The sequence below is a fragment of the Crocodylus porosus genome, unplaced genomic scaffold (assembly GCF_001723895.1).
Source record: "Crocodylus porosus isolate Cpor-Errol unplaced genomic scaffold, CroPor_comp1, whole genome shotgun sequence".
In the NCBI taxonomy this organism is placed as follows: Eukaryota; Metazoa; Chordata; order Crocodylia; family Crocodylidae; genus Crocodylus; species Crocodylus porosus.
Window position 1 is genome coordinate 5641430 of NW_017728912.1, and position 18500 is coordinate 5659929.

The following is an 18500-nucleotide window of genomic DNA, read 5'->3' on the forward strand; positions in this document are numbered from 1 at the left end:
CTTTTAAGAGCTTCCAGCATTAGGCAGCAACTGAACAGGGATCAAGGATCTAAATTTTGGGAGATAAACATCTAAAATATTTTAGTTAGCTATTCTTAAAAGCATATACCTGCATCTTTGGATGCCACAAATATTAAAATCTAGCAGTGATAGTATGCAGTGGGGAGCTGGCCAGAACCCAAATAGTTATAGAAGCAACCTGGCAAGGTTTCTTGAGTCAGACTGCCAAAGAAAAAAATAGCAATAATACTGAAAGATTCAGTCTACAAATGAAGTTCCATGGAGGCACAACAGCATGTAACATGGGTACTGTATTGTGCTGGAGGAGTGCAGTTACTATGCTCCCTTCCATGCATTATATGAAGTAGGATGTGTTCTTTTGGCCTCCATAAGGCATGTCTGCAGATATATAGTACATTTCTTCCCAACTTGAGAGCAGTTATCTTTTTAACCACAGTCAACAAAGTATAAGAAATTTTCCCCTTTGTGTTTGAAAGTGATATATGTAAATGATAATTTTTATAAATTCAATGCAACTGCACACCCATTAAAACTGTGTACACACATTCTCCATTCTTTCCATCAACAGGAACTGGCCAAGATCCGCACAGTCTTCAGATAACAGAGACTGACAGTATAAAAACAGGAATAAAGTTTTCATCCATACCTCCTCAAGGAACAGTAGAGAGGAGATAAGTAAAATGAGGAAGAAGACACTCCAGAGACCTGCCCTACATCATTTAGAAAGTCAACAACAGTTGGTGTCATATGCTGAGTAGACACTCAGCAAAGGTCTAGGGGATGCTACTAACATTAGTTATTTTCCTAGGTCACAGAGCTACAATCCTCAAGAACATGAACAAAAAGAAAAGGAGGTGACAATTTCTTGCAAGAAATAGATCTTTAATCTATTACAAAAAGACAGAATGGGATACAATAATTAGACGCTAAATAGACAAACATAGTGAAGTGAGGTACCAATCATTAAAGGAGTACTATTTAAAGTCAAGAGGGGTAAGGGAACCTTTCCTTGAAAGTGGAGCATCTCCAACATGAAGTCTTAAAATCAATACTAATTTTATTTATTTATTTATTTATTTTAAGAGACATACTACAGGTCAAATAGAAGTTATGGAACTGATGTGGAAACAAGAAAATAAAGATACCTCTGGCCTAGTAACAGCCATGTTATACAGAAAGTCAGATGATCATACTTGCTTCTTCTGTCCTAAAATGTTTAGGAGATGATCAGCAGTCAACTCTGGGCTAAGATAATGGCAGGCTGGTGGAAAGGAAACTGGAAATGGAGCCCTGTGAAAGGCTCACCTGAGTAGGCCTGAAGCTAAAAGGCTAAGCTGAAAGTGGCCAAGGGTAAAAAAAAAAAAAAAAGAGAAGTTAAACTTGATTCATTTTAGTAACACACTGGAATTCTTACCACTGAAATTTAGCTGAAGAGATGAGGCCCTACAGCTTCATTCCCCCCTAATCAGAGTAAAGATTTAAATTTCTCATCCTGCTTTGCTAATCAGTATGTTTGCATGACATCCAGAGATCGGATTCAGGCTGCCTCCAATCTTCTCCCATTAATGCCTTCAAGCTAAATTGTTTGAAAAGTTCCAAGCGATGGCTGTAAGTAAATGAAAAGAAGGGTAAGTTCCCACGGGTTATGAATTTCAGGCGACTGTCTTAATATGAAGGAAAAAATTGGTTTCATAGTTTCTAGGGTCAGAAGGGATCTTAGCAGATCATCGAGTCCAACCCCCTGCCATGGCAGGAAAGAGTATGGTGTCAAATGACCCCAGCAAGGTCCCCCAGGGTAGGAGCCAGCACCACTTCTCTTGGAAGTTGGTTCCAGATCCTAGCCGCCCTGACCATGAAGTAGCGCCTCCTCATACCTAGCATAAATCTACCCTCTGCCAGCTTGTGACGTTATTTCTAGTCAGTCCTGCTAGTGCTCGAGGGAACAGGGACTTCCCCAATACCTGTTGGTCCCCTCTGACTAGTTTGTAACAGGCCACTAGATCCCCCCTCAGCCTTCTCTTTTGGAGGCTGAACAGGTTCAGGTCCCGTAGCCTCTCCTCATAGGGCCTGCCCTGCTGCCCCCTGATCATGCGAGTGGTCCTCCTCTGGACCTTCTCCATGTTGTCCACATCCCTCTTGAAGTGCGGTGCCGAGAACTGGACGCAGTACTCCAGCTGTATCCTTACCAGTGCCGCATAGAGGGGGAGTATCACCTCCTTGGATCTGCTTGAGATGCATCTGTGGATGCATAACAAGGTACAGTTCGCCTTCCTGACTGCATGCCCACACTGCCGGCCCATACTCATCTTGGCATCAATGATGACTCCAAGATCCTTTTCTGCCTCTGTACTGACGAGAAGGGAGTTCCCCAGCCTGTAGGTATGCTGCTTATTCTTCCTCCCCAGGTGCATCACCTTGCAGTTGTCAGTGTTGAATCCCATCCTATTCTCATCTGCCCACCCTGTAACCTGTCTAGGTCCGATTGTAGCCTATTCCTTCCTTCTAGTGTACCCACATCCCCCCACATCTTAGTGTCATCAGCAAATTTGAACAGGGTGCTTATTACCCCCTCATGCAAGTCACTGATGAAGATGTTGAACAGCGCGGGCCCAAGGACCGAGCCCTGCGGAACCCCGCTGCCCACGTCCCTCCAGGTTGAAAATGACCCATCCACCACCACTCTCTGGATGCGGCCCTCCAGCCAGTTGACGACCCAATTGACTGTGTGGGTGTCAACACCACAGTCCCCCAGTTTCTAAATGAGAACGGGGTGAGAGACAGAGAACGGGGTTGAATGCAATCTAGTCGGGACATACAAATGGTTTAAACTTTTTCTTCCGCCAGGACAGTGGCAAGGAAGTGTTCCATGCTTTTTCTATACTAGACTTTTGAGAACAAGGTCTACAAATAAATAATAGTAAAAAAGTTTAAAATTCTGCAAATCTGGCACTAAAAATATGGCAAAATTCAGCAGAGCATAAGCTTATTATTTTGGTGAAGAAATTTTTGTTTTGAGGGATTAGTATCTCTAAGAAAATTGCAAATGTATAATCAAGAGTCTTCTAGGGTAGTGCGCTTTTACTACACACAATAATAATTGCTAGAGAGGTAACCTTAACCTACTTCATTCTCATAGTCAGATATGCCCCCAAATGCCTAGGTAATGTAAAGCTCCTGTTATTTGCTCCTATGACAAATGTCAGTTTCTTTAATGTTATAACCTGTCAAGTAATTCAGTTGATGTTTTTTTTTTTGTTTTTTGTTTTTTTTTTTTTACTGGAATCAATTCCAAAACACTGGAAACACTGGGTACAGACCTGGCTGTGTAAGCCCTAGGCCACTGGAAATTCATCTAATAAAATCATCAATAGCTGGCATTTCAATGGGTGTTTAGTTAGGGAAAAGTGGAACAACAGCTTGAGGAAGGTAATACAACAGACACCAAGTGGTACTTCATTTCCTCACTTTATATGAATGTAGGGGACAGCAACAAGTATGAAAGTAGTGACTCATTACAGCTTATCTGCCACAGAGTTCTAAATATTATATAGAACTCTACACAGTGTTTGCAGCTCAGCAACAGAATTAAAGCACCAGTGGTAGTCTTAGTTTTTATAAGAAAAATCAACTCCTTTATACAAAAATCTCCTAGACTGTTAGGATACATTGCGATACAGATGAGGTAATTTTCTACTTACAAATCTGGTTTCTGTCCTTCCTGTATTTCATGCTGAGGCAATGGATAAAGTGCTTCATATGTTCTCTTATCTTCAGAGCCATGAATTGCAAATGCATTAAATTTGTCTGTGCTTGGTGGAAAATAACTCCAAGGAAGATGAGCTCTGCCTTCCCATTTGGTCTCTGTTCTGCACACTTCAAATGTTAAAGCAAGTTCTTGCTACATTAAGAAAAAAGCAAAGAGATGCAGATAGTCCATCATATCTTCCAAGCAATCACAGAACAACTAGTTGTCTAAAAAGATAGTCTTTCATGGTTTATGGAAAGTATTTTATCACTTACTTTCCATACTCTTCTTCTGCCAGAAAGCAGGAGTACCAAATGCTGTCTGTGGCTGGTAAAAATAAAAAATAAAACAATGTTATTAAAGTAATGTATATTAAATACACTCATATCTGCATCTACAAATATGAACATATAAATACTACAGAGCTGAAACAGCTCTTGCTACAGTTATGTTGCCCTCTCCTTCTTATCTATCATTGTGACTTCTAGGACTTCAACTACAATGGCACTGAAAATACCAACTATTAAAAAAAGGGAAGAAAGCATTGTACTTACGGACACAGTTCAACTTCCAAGTACTGCTCAGTTCTCTCACACAAGAAAAATGCTTCTACAACTTGAAAAATACATGCACCATCAGTACAAAATAGTGGTTACCTCTTAAACCTTATTTCTCACTAAAGTATTTTGTTTTCATACAGTAGTTTGAACTGTTGCAAATTTTAGCACAGGTACTCCATAAATATATTTCTGAGCAGCACCTTGGCACTTACTTATATGTAGTAGAAGGATCTCAGCTACACACCTATTTTATGGAAATGAGCGATTCGTCCCCAGCATATTTGGTTTTCAGGCTAAGGGCACACGAAACTCAAGGGCATCCGAACTCAAAGACCTCCAGGTTTGGGGCCTGCATGTAGGATGCCTGCCATGGATTTGGAAGTATATAACACCCTAGCCTAGACAGTCTGGGACAGAGGATACTTGCCAGTGGTAGTACCACATGGACCTGAACAACTCGGCTCTGCTCAGTCAATAGAATTTGGCGCTAATTTGACCTGAGATGTGAAATTAAAAAAACAAGCAAACAAATGAACAAACAAAACTATGCATGATATTAGTCCAAAGCCAAAGGCTCATGATTTACCACATCGTACATTGGGGTGGGCCCCAGCAGCATCAACAGCATTTCAAGCCATGGTGACCCCACAGCACAGCACTTGCTCACTACATCATGTATTCCAGATACCCGCAACAAAGGATCCATGAGCTAATTAGTTCCCCACTCATGACAAACTGGGTGTTCTCATCTAGTCTTAGGATGCTCCAAAAATTTATATGCAGATGAGATGCAGGGCAACCTGGTCTGGCTTCACTTCATGGAGGGCAGGGCCACTCTAATTATATGAGACAGGCTGTGAAGCAGGGTGACAGAGGGATCTGGGGGAACTATTTGGGGCCCTGTTTCATGATGATGTTTGCTGGGCATTTAAGGCTAGTGAAGAAACAGGAATCACTGGAAATAGGAAAGGCCATGTATGTGGCTCACTATGACTTTTAAAAGAATCAGCAGTGAGGGGAACTGAGCTTATGGGCACTACTACGTATCTTATTCAAGTAGGCTGCACTAACCTATCTTTGCAGCATGCTTGCCCAATATGGGCCATGGGTTTTATACTTGTGCTCAGTGTTGACTATTAAATCAACTTCATAGTTGGTTTCCATTGCTGAGCACATGCTGCTTTTGGCAGCAATTTAATTACCAACAATGCATTTAGTATGATTTCGCAGTATGTGATTATAAGAGAAGAGGCTTTTCTCCCCATGCAAGCTGAGAGGGGGAAGGGGAAGACAGGGGAGAGGCAGGGCGGACTTCATTTTGTATTCAAGAAATTTTGGTACTCTTCTGTCTAAATTTTGATATAATTTTGTACGGCATTATACATATGAGCAAAATTTACCTCTGTTTGTAAACTATGTTTACATCACAATTTTGTTTGGCTGTAGGTCTATGGTATTTGTTGTTTCTGAAATAGACTCCAGCCAAGACAAGATTGGAAATTACTTATCTAAATGATCAAAATGTGCTAACCGGTGGTTTAAATTGCTGCCGTGCCATTTTTCGAAAACAACAACAGGACAAGTATTTCTGTAGCTCTAACAACTGTCACTCAAATTCTTCATGTCTAAATATGTTTATATTATTCCTTGTAAACCCATCATCAAGAAGAGACATAAAAACTATGCTCCTTATTCCAAGATCTTGTGACAATATCCTTTTAAGCTTTAACAAAAATAAAGCATTTTAAACAGACAAAACTGCATTCTGAACGCTCAACAGGGAATTAACATAATTCTACTAATGACTATACTATTTGCCTCATACATTCATATCATTCAATTAGATAATTATTTACTTCTTTCCCCAAACCAGTATGCATTACAGCACACACTACAAGAATACAGCCCCAATGTTTTATAAGAAAGAGCAATTCACTAACTATAAACATGCAAATGTTGAATTTGTAAGAACTTTCAAAATGCAAGGTGTCGTTTTAAATAAGCAATCATAATCATTATTTTTTCATGAGTCCTCAGGATAGTAGTGGCAGAAAGTGTGTTTAATATATCATCTTACAGACTTTGTTGCCTCTAAAGGGAAACTGTCCTGATGAAAGATGCTCAATTGTAACTAATAGATTTCATATATCTGTCAGTTCAAGCTAGACTAGATTGGTGAAACAGCTTGTCATGGGATTTAAAACAAAAACTAGATGCATCAACTGCACAGCGTCTATACTGTTAAATAAATTAAATATATATTGCTTTAGGTATTACACAAGATTTATGTTTCCAATAAAATATTTCCTCTTACCTTCATAGTTCCACAATCCGTTGAAAGGCTTTCCTGGCTCTCCAAGTGGTGCTGGAGGATCGTTAAAGAAGGGAGCACTTATTTCCATCAACAATCCTCCATCACTCAATTTAAGCCTGATATGTACTGGCTCATGGCTCACAGGTAAACTGTCCCAGGTGTGTTCAATTTTAAATTCCATCTAAAGATTTTCATGCAATAAATTGGCAATGCGGGTACAATCAACAACACAAGCCTTTTTCAGCTGTAAAAAAAAGTTGTTTTAAGTATGACACACCAAGGCACTCAAAAGAGAAAAATGATCCTGCAGGGAAGGGAGTATAACTTAAGGGGTCTTAAAAAAGAAGATTGCATTATTCAGCTGAATTCACCAGGCAGGACAGATGCAACATTATAGACTTGGGACTGTGTGATGTAATCCTGATCCCCTTTGCTTAGCCTAAACAATCAGGCTTCATGTGGAGCAACAGACAGAAAGATTTAAGAGCAGGTGGGAATGAGTGTCTTTCTCTATTAAAAGAAAGAATCCAAAATTCTCTGACAAAAATATCCAAATCTGAATTTTTTCACAATTAAAGTGAAATGCCTTTATCTACCTATCCCAGCTGAACAAAATGTTTTATTGATATATTTACAGTTTTAAAGCAATTTGGAAGCCTATTAGTGCCTCAACCAGTATAATAAAATAAATAATAAAGACCTATATATTGGTGTTTGATTTTGTTTTTTTTATCGTGGGAAATCAGAACTCCCCCTGCCCCCCTTTGCTCACCAGGACAAGGGTCCAGCAGTTGTCTCCCCCCTGCTTTGTGGCACTGAGCAGCCCCGATATGCCCCTCACTGCCAAGTCACAGACCCCCCCAATCCTGTCACTGCCCTTCACTCTAGACCTACAGCCCTTGCCTACCCCCTACTCATTCCCTCCTAGCAGCAATTTCCCCCCTGCACGAGGACCTGGGTCCAACTGCAGGTCCCCCCCACCGTTGGACACTGGTCCATCTGCAGCTGTCCCCCCTGCTGCTTTGTGGCTCTGAGCAGTGCTAACCCCTGCCTTCTGCTCTCTGCACCTGTTGGCAGCAATAAGGGTCAAGTTCAAGTTTGGGGGCAGGAGGAGAGTGTCCCAAATAATTTTAGCTTCAGCTCGAGCACCCACCCAGAAGCCAGGGACAACTAGATTTAAACTGGGGTATCCCAAATGAACAAACTTTTCCCTTGCAAGCAACGTACCAAACAAAAGCCAGTTTTATTACAGGACAAAGGGGAAAGAAACAAAGTACAGCATAAAGCAGTGGGTCTCAACTTGTTTCCTACTGGTACCCATTTGCAGAGATTCACGGCCTGTCCTGACCCACAGCCCCCTGGCCCTGATGGTGCGCAACCCATAGACCCTGGCCCAGCCTGTCCCCTCCCCACCCCCGGACTATGTTAGTTTTCCTTGCTCTCAACCCGCAGGCCTTTCTCCCTCCCCCAGCCCTGCTGAAAGAGCCCCCAGCTACCCTGGTCCCACTTGAGCCACAGTGTGGTGGCTCCAGCTCATGTGGGCGGCAGCAGAGCAAATCCAGCCCTGCCATGGGCTGGAGGAAAAAGGAGGGGAGGCCTGTGGCAGTCCCTGTCCTGGGCTGGGGCTGCCATGCTGCAGCAGGTAGCCTGGTCACAGCCCCTTCCACCCCCCAAGTAGCATCCCCCGGCTGCCCAGGCCCTGTGAGCACCCAGCATAGCCTCACAGCTCTCCCTGGTACCCTTCCCCCGCTGGAAGGGGCAGGCACCTTCCCGCCACCACTCTGCCCTGCCGTAGTCTTGGCACTTTCCCAGGATCAGCATTTCTTGACACATGGCTCACTACCCTCTGAAATGTTCTTGCAACCCACTTTTGGGTCACAACCCACATGTTGAGAAACGCTGGCTTAAAGCACTTTTAAACTGTAAGGCTTAAGTTCTGTAGTCCAGCCTCATCTGGGCTGTCTGCACTCCTCAGCCCTCCAGGGCCACTCACCCATTCCCAGACCCCCTGGTCCTTGGGCCTGCTGAGATCGCCACCTCCCCTACAGTCTCGTCAACATCCCACCAGATATTGCCGGGAGCTGCAGCATTCTAGCCACAATTTTCATCTTTCAGATGGTAGTGATGAGGACTAAAAGGAACCCCAAGTTGGTGGCAAGAAGCTTCAACATCGGCTGAATTTACAGTCAGTTGGAGGAGAACCACTGCATATTTTGCCAGGTTGGGAATGCAATCTTCAACCACCATCCAGAACTGAAAAGGATCCTCAGAATCTCCAAACTTGTCTCTGACAATCTCTAAATACACTTGCCATTCCATGTTGCATTCATTGCACAGCTTTAATTCCAGTTTCAGTTTCAAAATCTGTATAAACAGCACCAATTTGTTTAGGATCCAGTGCAGAAACAGCATGGAGAAAAATCAATTGCTAGCCATTTACTTTTCATGTTCTACTATCTCAGTTTATCAGCAGAGCTTTGAATAGCTGCGAACACTTTTGCATTATCAGTTGATGCAAGATGTTCCAGCCATGAAATTAAATGCAGGACACTGTTGTATACTTGGTGTTTTGGGGACTGAAAAGTGTCCAGTGTGTCCACAGGAGTGCTTCTGGGACTGTAAAATGTCACCAGGCATCTACAGTTCTCTGCAACGTACTTCAAGTTAGTGTGCAGGTCTTCTACCACTAGTTCCCGCAGAACAGATGTACCTTTTGTTCCATTTATTCACCCTCCACAAACCCATGGTAGAGCTGGTAGTACTGTGTATGGTACTTTAAACAATGGAATCAAGTATTCTACCTGGTCACAACTGGTGCAGGTACAAGTATTGGCAAATCAACACTCTGTTCCTACAGGTATCTCAAGAACCGTGCATGACAAGCTGGAGCTTTTGCTAAAAGTGACCTCAAAGCAACAAAGCGATCTACTTGCTTGACGGTATCTCGCCAAGTATTTCCTGCCAGAGCAACAATATGTGTATAGCAACAAACATGTACAGAGTTCGACCACAGATTGCAAAACAAGTTGTTCCAAGCCTTCACCATGTAGCTTTGCACTGTCTGTTACAAATGCTAATATCCACTCAAGTGGGATGCTGAATTCCACCATACAAGAAATCAAAGTTTGCAAAATGGTGGCATGATTAACTTTCCCCAGGCACCCTGTCTTTACCAATGATGCAGGAAGAATGTTAGCATGCTAGGAGGACATACCTTGAGCACCTGAAAGAAAATGTTGAAAACTGGTGTATTTTGGGAGTCAGTTGTTTTGTTGGCAAATACGGCAATGAAGTTTCCCTCAAAGTCATTAAGAAAGTACTGTTTTTCCTCTTCAAAAAGAGCTGGTAGGTGGAAATGCAATTAGTGTGACTTGGGAATGGCACTGCCTCCCTTAATATACTTGCTGAAAAAAATCCCTGACTACATGTGAGTCTATTTTATGCACAGGAAAGTCTGCTTTAAAACACACTTGAACAAAATCCAAAGTGACAGTGGCATGGTGGTCTTTGGCAACTGTAGAGCACTGGAATGCCACAGCCACAGTGCGTTGTTTCTTTACTATTGTTGATGGCTCTGTTTCAGCATCTTCTTTTCATCTCTTTTCATTCCGTTTATGCTTAGCGCTTTCCACGCGTTCTACAATCATCTGCTTTCCAATGTGATCTACAGCCTTGCTACATGCAGTGCAGAACAGCACAGTACTAATCAGAGTGAAATGTATCCTTGCCAAACTGAGCGACATACTCTTTAAGGGTGACTATTGCACTCTTCAGCATCTTTTCTAGACTTGAATGCAAGGCCTGGAGGCTGAAGTAAAATTTGATGCATCAAAACATGAGCCCCTGTACGTAGGGGCTGACAATTCACAACTGCATTTTTTTCCACAGAAGGCATGAAATCAAATGTTTTCTGTGAAAAAAAAAGCAAGCAAGCCCTGCAATTTTGTTGGGGTTGGGGAAAAAGGGACTTCCTGGTCCCGAGCATAGAAGGTGGAAAGCCTTCCCACCCAAAAGCAAACCTGACTGGAATCTTTGAACACAGGGGTGCCTGGTGGCAATGCAGGACTGCTAGGCTGCATGGTATCAGCTAGCACTGCCCATGGGGCTCACCCCAGTGCAGCCTCTGCAAGATCCCAGGCAGAAGACATGCTCCCCCACAGAGAAAGGCAACACCCTGCCACCCCAACCTGTACCAATCTGACCAAGGGAAAAATTTATTCCTGACCCCAGTGCAGCACTGGTCTGACCCTGAGCCAGATGGGAAAGACCCTATAGCCAGGATCCTCTGGGGCTTAGACTAGGCAGGAGAACTGGCACATCCTTGACTGATAGCTGACCAACCTCTTCTTGAACATCTCCAGTGTTGGAGAGTTCACAGCTTCCTGGGTGCCTGTTCCACTGTCCCCTGCTCTAACTGGGAGTTGGTAACAGCAGCCTCCTGGATGCTGCTGGTTTTCTCCCTTGACCCTTGGGGAAAAATAAAAATAAAAGCAGTAATAACAGCCCCCCAGGCACTGCTGGCTTTCTTCCCCAGCTTTCGGGGGAGAAAGAAAATAAATAAATAAATGAAAGCAACAGCCTCCTGCCATGCACTTCTTCCCTGGCCCTTGGGGGAGAAAAAATAAAAAACAGCAGTGTCCCAGCCTGGCCTAGCTGCAGCAACAGTGGAATGGAGCCCAGAGCTGTGCCTGCAAAATTAAGTCCCAGGCTCTGCAAATTAAGCCTGTCCTTACTGATCATCTGGTTTAGGAGCCCTGAGATGGGTAACTAGGTCTTGGAGGGTTGCTGCCACCATGTGTTTCCCCCACCCAATCCCCAGTGGCCTACACTGCCCACCCCTGCCCCGCCCCCTGACAGTACTCCCTACAAGCCCACTCCAGGCCTGGCAGTGTCACCACCCATCCCCCCCCTGCCCTGCCAACTCTCCTCATAGCCCCCATGATGCACTCCTTCCCTGACACCCTCTCTTCCAGTGCCTGAATGTCCCCATGCCTGCCCCTCCACCTCCCTACCCTCTCCTGTGTGCGGCCAAAGTAACAACAGAATTTACATCCCTGGCCTGAGCAGAGCTGCCGCTGGAGCAACACCCCCTTCTGCACCCTGCCCCTTATACTTGAATCCAAGGCAATGGATCTCCCCTAGCACACAACCCCATGTTAAATGGGGAAAAAAACCCTCATCTTTGATCAAAGAAATATGTCAATATGCACAGCAACACAAACTGAAGGTACTGCATTGTAATACACTTTTATTTAAGGTGTGCTGTACAGTATATAGTACTAAAGATTAGCAATAAGAATGAAAAAAATCTCAACTGGCAATGACTGAATAAAATTAAGGAAAGGGGTCCTAGTGATTTTAAAGCAAGCAACTGAACAAGCAGCTTTCTGTAACAGAAGGGGAATTGCTCTATGATAATTTATGAATACTGTAAGTTACTAAACCAGTCACTTACCATATGAATTTACTGGTTTTATTTAAGAACTGATAGCAAGGAAAACAAGCAATGTTAGTTCAAAATAAGCCACCCCTCAGCAACTACTTGAAGGTTACTGCAGGACAGCAGAGCCAAAGGCTTCGAGGACTCCAGTATAATCTAGCAAAACTCAGCTTCTTGTCAGACAGTACCAAAGCCCAGGAACTGACTAAAACAAAGCAATTACGATGGAATAAAAATAGAACTGGTTGTTAAGAAGCTGCTCTGAGAGACTGATAACCAGTATACACTGGGTATCTGAAGAAATTAGTCTTTATTTTGTCATCACGATGGGACAATTAGACATTAGACAGTTTTGAAAACCTTCTCTAAGTGATTATTGTGTAATTAAATGATACAATAGGCTGGTTAGTATGCTCATTAGGGCTATGTGAAGGCTTGGTCCGTGATTGGATTTGGCAGAGATTCGGCCCGATTTGGTGGCCAAATCTCCGAATCTGAAGAGACTCAGAAGACCCTTTAACTTCTCTTAATCGAACTGGAACCCTCTGAATCGATTAGGAGAGATTCAGACATAGACACAACTTTAAATGTTTTTTCTACATACCTCTAAGTAGCAGATGGCTCGTGAGTGCTACAATGCTGAGGTACATGGAATGTCCCACAGAAGGGTGGAGGGCTCCCCAGTGAGCTCAGCAGCAGACCCAGAAGTGGACCAGAAGTACTTCTGGTCCACTTTTGGGTTCACCATTGAGCACATGGAGGCCCCCCTGCCCCCCCCCCGCTCCTGTGGGCCACTCCATCCACCTCAGCATTGCAGTGTTCACAAGCCATGCTGGTACCTCGAGGTACATCAAAAAACTTGTGAAGCTGTGTCTGTCCAAATCACTGATTCTCCAAAGCAGCATCAAATCTTCGGATTCAGCCAAATCGAATGAGGGACAGTGATCTGAATCAACAAATTGAATCACTGTCTCCGATTTGGGCCGAATCAAATAGGGCCCATTTCATACACCCCTAATGTTTACCTAAGAAAAAATGGAAGGAATTAAGCAACATGTAATTTACTGAGGAGTCATGGGTGATGTACAGGGTACTGTGGCCCAAAGCCCAATTTAAGAGTAGGAAAACTACAGAATTTCAGGAAAGGTAAGGGTATGAGAGCCATTACCCAAAGGCAGTATATAAAAAAGGTGAGGAGAAAGCTGCTAAGCCTGCAGTAGTGACACTTTCCATCTTCTCTCACACGCTGATAAATATCTAAAAATTCCAAAGCTTCAGCCACTTGTGCCGAATACAACTTTCAGCAGAAGGAAGATTAAATCTTTGCTGACTACAGGTGAACACACCTGTCCTATGACTGAGTAGTACCTGCTCAGCTGCAACACTCCAGCATGTATTATGCTAAACATACAGCTGTCACGAAGTTCATCCCTACAGAGCAGTTTCTGTAGGGAAGCCTTACATCTATTATTATGCAGCTTCTATTTATTTTCAGTTTCTAATATACAGAAGGAAACAGTGTTTAAATGAAACTTTGAGAAACATCCACAGCATCTTCTCCTTAACTTTTAATAACTTTTTATTTGACTGACTTGCTGTATTATCCAAGCAAGACTCCAATCATGCCAGACCTTCAAACACCCAGGTACCATTCAAGAATGCAAATGAAAGAGAATTGCCTCCACTATAATTCTTTATGGAAAACAGCAAGCTTTCCCGGATGTGGAAAGGTGTTGACTCCTACAGATTTAGGTTGCTTTTGACAGACACTATTCTCACAGCATGAATGCATATCTAGATCAAAGGATCTCCTGGGGCCTTGGTTGAGAAACACTGAAGGGTGATGCAGGAAGTAATGAGATTAGCAAGTACAGGCAGCTCAAGCTCTCCCAGTCTGTCTGGACCCTCTGCAAGCAAGCAGTTTTTGAAGTGGGATGCTGCTCAATTCACAAAAAGTTATGGGGGGCGGGGGCTCAAGTCTAATGAGGGGTGCCTCAAATCTAAAAAGGTTGAGAACTACTGATCTAGATATATTTTAATGATTAGGGCCCTAACAAATACACACCAGAAGTGGGTTGCACTGTGGCTGCTTTAATCTTGCAGGCTCCCCTACATGCACTGCCCTTGACACTGACTGGTGGAGGGGGACCCACCTGCAGCTCACTCCTGATTGGGAGGGAAGCAAAAACCATGGTTTTAAATGTGGCACTGTTTTTGCCTCCGGTCAGCAGCAAGCAGCAGCCCCCACTGGGCCCCTTGGGCAATCAGTTGCAGGAGGCAAAAATGGCACCATATTTAAAACTGCAGTTTTCACTTCCCTGCCAATCATAAGCAAGCTGCAAGGGGCATCCCTCCACCAGTTAGTGTGTGTGTGTGCGTGCGTGTGTGTGTGCGTGTGTGCGCGCGGGGGGGGGGGACGGGGACAGAGGGGAACCTGCAAGATTAAAGGAGCCCTAGCACAGCCCACTTTTGCCATGAATTCAGGCCCTTTAATAATCCAAGCAAAAATAAGTAACCTTACAACTTAGAATCTATACACGTTAAAATCCTAAGATTTTCTAACAAGTGGCCAGTCTGTTCGGGAGCTCTTATTCAAATTCAGGGACTAGATTCTATGAGGGGTTGGATCTTAATTATGTCTACAGATGGAAACATCAGCAAAGGACGCCAGAAGGATACAATTTAGTACTGAACAATTTTTATCCCCACTTCAAAACAAAGGTTTATAATACGTGACAGAAACTTCAACAAATATGGTCAGAAAACAATGTGTATGTGTGATCTTGTCAGTCCAGTTAAAACACAGACCTGAGCACTTAATCAAGATCTGATGTCCTAATAATGGGATAGTCTTTTCAAGAAGTTTCTCTCACCTATAACTCAATTTATTTTATACCCCAAGGGAAATTGTGTAATAATAAAGAGGTCACTGAATGAAGTCTATCAGCTGTACTAGTACATGGCCCAGCAAATCTGATCCACTCCACTGGGTGAAACAAGTCACCTGCTGTCTCAGCCATTGATCCTGAAGAAAAATGAACCACACGTTCCCTGCTTGAAGAGGTATGCCCAGAGATTCCCCTGGATGCATCTCTAAGCAGGCAAAGCTGGAGTTCCCCACTTGCAGAGAAGCATCTGGAGATTTCTTGGGACATGTCTTTAGGCAGGGAAACCTTAGGTTACCCATTTGCAGAGACCCACCCTGGGGAATCCCCAAGGCATGTCTTTAAGTGCAGAAACCTGGAGTTCCCCACTAGCAGAGAACAGGCCCCAAAGATTCCCTGGGGGCATGTTCTCTGCAAGTGTGAAACCCCATCTCTCCTCACTTACAGACGTGTACCCCGGAGATTCTGAGTGGCACAACTCTAAGAAGGAAAAGCTATGCAGGCGCTCCTGGGGCTTGAGGGACCTAGTCATACACAGAAATTCCCAGGGCACGATGGATCAGACTCCTCAAGCCTCAGGAGTACCTGCTTGGCTGGCTGCTCATGCTCTCACACCATAAGGCTAACAAACTACTTTTCATCAAGGTCCACAAACTTGGGCATAGGCATCTAACTGCTTTCCCTTTAGACTGCCATAAAAACTGTTAGGGTGGCACAAAGGCAAGGTCTAGCATATACTTAGCCTCACTTTTGCAAATATGGCCTAACTTAAGCCAGAGGCCTATTAAAACTACTAGAATGCAAGCTAAAAGTTATTCTAACTTAACGTAACAGCCTACAAAGGAGAAACAGGGTACAGCACCATCCCTCCATTTGTCCCCAAGACAGAACAAATAGAGCAGGGACAAAAAGTCTGACAGACCTTTGCATACGGTGTTTAGAGTGAATAAGTTGCGGAATATTCCTTATACACCCACATCAAGGCATCTTGCTGCCTTGCCAAAATGCAGGAAGTTTCAAAGTTTCAACAAATGGGAGAAAAACTATTTCTGCTTGTGTGCAAAACACTGGGCCTTATAACCTCTGGAAAATGCAGCCACTAGAGGGCAACATATTCACAAACATCAGAAAGGAAGGTATGGAAACTTGTGGCAGCAGCAGTCATCCTTTAGAGGGCAATAAGACTACATACTTCAAAATGGATACAAAAAAAAAATCACATCTCAGAGAGAGGCACCAAGTATATAACTGAGTAAGAAGAGGATCACACAATTAGTAGATTAGCTAAACAGTTCTGAGTTATTCTGCTCCATGTTACATAGTGCAGTACTGCCACAAGTCATTCTAAGTATTCTATTAAAATTCCTCTATGTGAACAATGATCTAATTTTTATAAAAGGAGAGTGGAAGAGAATAAACTCCTTAACAAATCTTAAACGTGGGTGTTCTGTATGTGAATGAAGTATATTACTGAATAAAGGGGGAAACGAGAGGGGGAAAGGAACTAAAGTAGAAGTGATGCATCGTTTCACCTACACAGAACTACAAAATGATTATATGCAGATAACCATCCACAAGAACAGTTAGATGCAAGTCAGAGATGCAAATCATACACATTAGTATTAAAAGGTATTGATCCCAAAACTCCTTGAACAATAAGCAGCACAAATGGGAAGGGGGGGAAAGGGGTGCACTGGTTCTCTTAAAGGACACTAAAGTGAAGCAACTATGAAAATTCATATCAACTGAAGAGAAAAATCATGTGTACCTTTCATGTAATTCTCCACAAGAAGCAAGTCACTCTTAATCTCACTGTTTTCCCTACTCTGAAGAATCCAGGGTTAAATTAAAAAAAGGGGAGGGAGGAGAGGAGGAGGCAGGCACATAATGATTAAGCAAATAAGATACCAAGCTCCCCTTCCGCATTAGACAAGAACAATTCAATAATTCACTTACGTGTATCAGGTTCTTACGAGGTTCCCAGTGTGTGGGACATCTTTTTTTTTACTGCCTCTACTTTGCCTCGCTGTTCAAAAATCTAGCCCTGTGCAAGTGTGTGTGTACACACCGATGCTGATTTACAAGATATAAAACTAGAAGCATTCATGTGAAGAAATAAAAATAAATTATATATTTATTATGTGTGTGCGGATATTTAAACAAATTGTAAATATATTTTAAATGATATATTTATAATAATATATAAAATATACATGTAACAAATTGTAAATATAGTTATAATATCTAATGTACATAATACATGTATATATGTATTATTCTCACCTTTTGGAAACTAGTTACAATTCCTGTTGCTAACAGGACACATGCCACATGCCCCTTGCCTGTGGAAAGCTGTCTCAGAAGAGCGTAAGCTGAGTTACAAGAACACAAGTTCTAGAAATGACAAGAGAAATACACAGCTTATTAAGTCATTCACTATCACAGCACGGAATAAAAGTGACACCAAAAAGAAGCTCCACATGCAGTCACCAAGAAGACACAAGCTGGTACAAGGGCTGGGCAAACCACAAGGAGCTCCATCCCAGTTTTATCTGCACAACAACAGGCACAAAGCTAAGTTCAAACCCATCTCGCTGGGCAGAACAGAGCAGAGATGGCGCTGGGTACAGGAGTGCCCAGCTCTGCCCATTGCTTCATGCCATATTCACAACTCGGGAATAGACGCGATGCTCCAGACTGGCAGTTCTTGGCCTTTTCAGCCTCTGGGACCCCTTTTTCAGTCAGCCCCGAACTGTCCCCATTTTTTTACAACGGGAACACAACAAAGTGAGTTTCCCCATGGTGAAAACTGGAGAAAGCCCACACCGGGGGCAAAGGCACGGCAGGGTCTTATGTGCAGCCTCCAGGCTTGGTGAGCAAATAAGCCCTGTGCACCCAAAGGTGCTAACACCTCCAGAGGCTGCCAGAGGGGCTTGAGGCACCCCGGGCTGCTGTAGTAGCCCCTCTGAGAAGCGCTGCTCTGGCAGACATCAGTTGTGGCGGGGCAGAGACCTGCTACGGGACAAACGACCCGACTCAAAACGAGGGCGCTGGTGGCAGGGCAGGGGCGCCCACCTGAGCACACGTTGGCGAAAACCTCTGCGCAGCACGACTTGCAGCGCCCTCCCTGGTGCCCGTCGCTCAGGAGGTAACACAGAGGGAGGCTGCCCTTAGTTTTCGGGCCCCGACCCGCGCCCCCACAGCAGCTCCCGCTACCGCCCTCGGGCTCGGGCCCGGGCCCGGGCCCCGCCCTCACCAGAGCTCGCGCAGCAGTGGGGAATTCTTATCCTGATTCTCATATGGATGCAAGATTGATAGGGGCCAGTGGAGCATTGGGGGGGGGGGGGGGGGAGGGGAGAGGATTCCCCCTCCCGCCAGTGACCCACCCAAGTTCCAGCAACCACCAGCCCCGCTGCCAGGCAGAGGAACTGGCTATTGAACCCTCTGCGCATGCGCGGCAGCTTCTCCCAGCTCGTCTGCCTCCCCTCGCCCGTCGCCGGGGGCAGGGCTTCTGGGTCACGTGAGGCCCCCGCAA

General features: G+C 44.0%; 1 protein-coding gene across 3 annotated transcripts; it reads right to left on the minus strand.

Annotated features, from left to right (window-relative positions):
- Positions 1-882: 882 nt before the first annotated feature.
- On the minus strand, positions 883-18417 carry LOC109309316 (UPF0462 protein C4orf33-like). Of its 3 annotated transcripts, none has more exons than XM_019533981.1 (7): positions 18352-18417; positions 17249-17359; positions 6641-6821; positions 4321-4381; positions 4042-4093; positions 3720-3919; positions 883-1627 (listed from the first exon to the last, which is right to left on the minus strand). In XM_019533981.1, exons 1-7 carry the CDS (start codon positions 18415-18417, stop codon positions 1522-1524), a joined length of 777 nt encoding a protein of 258 aa, XP_019389526.1. In that variant the 3' UTR covers positions 883-1521. The 3 variants fall into 3 exon arrangements, with proteins under 3 accessions (XP_019389526.1, XP_019389527.1, XP_019389528.1); XM_019533982.1 differs by lacking the exon at positions 18352-18417 and adding an exon at positions 17456-17613; XM_019533983.1 differs by lacking the exon at positions 18352-18417 and having other exon boundaries at positions 6641-6884; positions 17249-17336.
- Between the last annotated feature and the right edge of the window lie 83 nt (positions 18418-18500).